Here is a 1,738-nt window from a genome sequence, read left to right as displayed (position 1 = left end):
AGTTGCCCAGGCCCTGCAGGACAGGCCTTTGTCCTCTGGGCCCTGTGGCAGCAGTGTGGGGTTGCACCACCAGAGGGCTGCTGGTGGTGCAGCTGTTCAGGACTTCACAGCACAGCACTGTGTTCCACACAGGCCGACAGCATCTGCACCCTTTCTGAGCACCTCGTGGAGCTGCTTCATGATGGAGACAGAGATGTGGTCGGGATGGCCCTCTCTGTGTTCCTGAATATTCTCCAGGACAAGGACATTGAAGAATTCAGCTCCACTGCCCCAAAGCTGGCTGAGGCACTCCCGCCACTCTTTGATAACGTAAGGCTCTGGCTGCCTGGTGCTGCCGGCAAGCTTTGTTCCCTGTGGTTTTTCAGGTCTGGGCCTGTGCCAGCTGGGCCTGGAGTAGCCAGTGCTGAGGTATTTTTCTCTTTCTGCACCAGGATAATACCCATGTGCAGCTGCTCTCCATTCACCTCTTCAGAGAGGTGATGGAGTGGCTTGCAGAAGACGGAAGAAAGACCTTGAATATGCAGGTGCACCAGAGCCTGGTCCCCCTGTTCTTCCATTTGCACGAGGAGAACCAGTGCGTGGCAGAGGTGAGCATTTGTGGGCTCTGGTGTCCCTGTGCCAGGTCCTCGGCTGTCTCCTGCCCTGGTGCCTCACAGGCTTCAGCCTCCTCCTGGCCCTGGCCCAGAGTGCAGGTCCTGTGCCGTGGGCTGTGGTGCCATGTCCCGGTCTCTGCTGCTCTGCAGGCCTCTCGGGGTACACTGCTTTGTGCAGCAAGTTTCCTCAAGAGGAGGGATCTCGAGCAGCTGCTCAGGAGACAGCAGCCATTCAAGTTTGTCGATTGCCTGGTAAGGATAACCCCGAAGGTCCAGCCTCAGGCTGGACAAGCCCCCAGGCCCTGATGCCCAGGCAGTACCTGGACAAAGGGCAGAACCTGAGCCAACCCTTCCCTCCGTACCCTGCTGCTCTCTGCAGATGGACAAGGATGCGAGCAGAAGGGCTGAACACCTGCGCCAGGCCGTGCCATACCTGCAGAGCCGACAGCAGCCCCTGCGAGAGGCGGCCATCCGGTTCATGGGTGAGTTACAACCCCGCGGTCCCTCCCTGCTCCCCTGCAATTTGGCCCCAGCCCCGGATGCTGCAGTGGCAGCAGGATCAGGCCCAGGGACCTGCTGTGGAGCCCTGAGTGCCCTGGTGGCAGCTGCCACCCTCTGCCAGTGACACCCTTGGGTGTCCCCATGCGGGTAGGCCCCAGTTTCAGCCCTGCCAGGCCAGGGGGCTGTGTGTGGCCCGGCTGGCAGTGCCGCTTGGGGGGGAGTTGTGCCAATAAGGCCCTGACGTGTTCTCTGTTCCCAGGGGTCGCCGCCTGGCACATGCAAGACCTGCAGCCCATCATGAAGGGTGAGCGAGGACTGAGGGCTCTCACTGCAGGCTGGCAGGGACAAGCAGACCCTGGGCAGGGAGCTGCAATCCCTGCCCCGCCTCTGCAGGGTTCTGCTCCCTGCACAGACGAGGGCTGCTGTGGGCAGAGCACAAACACAGTTCTGGGGCATGGGGAGGATTGGGAGCCAGCATCTTCCAGCTCATCCTGGTGGCCCCTGCTCCCTCCTGGCCATGGCAAGAGATGGCTGGGATGGATCTGGTGGGAGGGACTCCTTAAGACCCCTCAGATCAAGGCTCTGATCGTGGCTCCATTCCTCTCTTCCAGCCCTCGAAGTCATGACTGAAGATGACTGCCCCT

The 1,738-nt window shown here is 61.0% G+C and overlaps 1 protein-coding gene across 1 annotated transcript; it reads left to right on the top strand.

The window, feature by feature from the left end:
• Nucleotides 1–204: 204 nt before the first annotated feature.
• LOC114073687 (maestro heat-like repeat family member 5) lies at nt 205–1,732 on the top strand (the record flags this gene model as incomplete). The annotated part of the gene is made up of 6 exons (XM_027911406.1): nt 205–309; nt 432–587; nt 744–845; nt 973–1,075; nt 1,354–1,398; nt 1,706–1,732. Coding segments are annotated over exons 1-6 (538 nt in total), but the record flags the coding sequence as incomplete, so codon positions are not given.
• Nucleotides 1,733–1,738: the final 6 nt, after the last annotated feature.

This window comes from Empidonax traillii, unplaced genomic scaffold, assembly GCF_003031625.1.
Source record: "Empidonax traillii isolate 1590-97213 ecotype Southwest subspecies unplaced genomic scaffold, ASM303162v1 scaffold13797:size9491, whole genome shotgun sequence".
Classification (NCBI taxonomy): Eukaryota; Metazoa; Chordata; class Aves; order Passeriformes; family Tyrannidae; genus Empidonax; species Empidonax traillii.
Note: the sequence above shows the minus strand (reverse complement) of the source record. Positions and strands in the feature narration are given on the sequence as shown.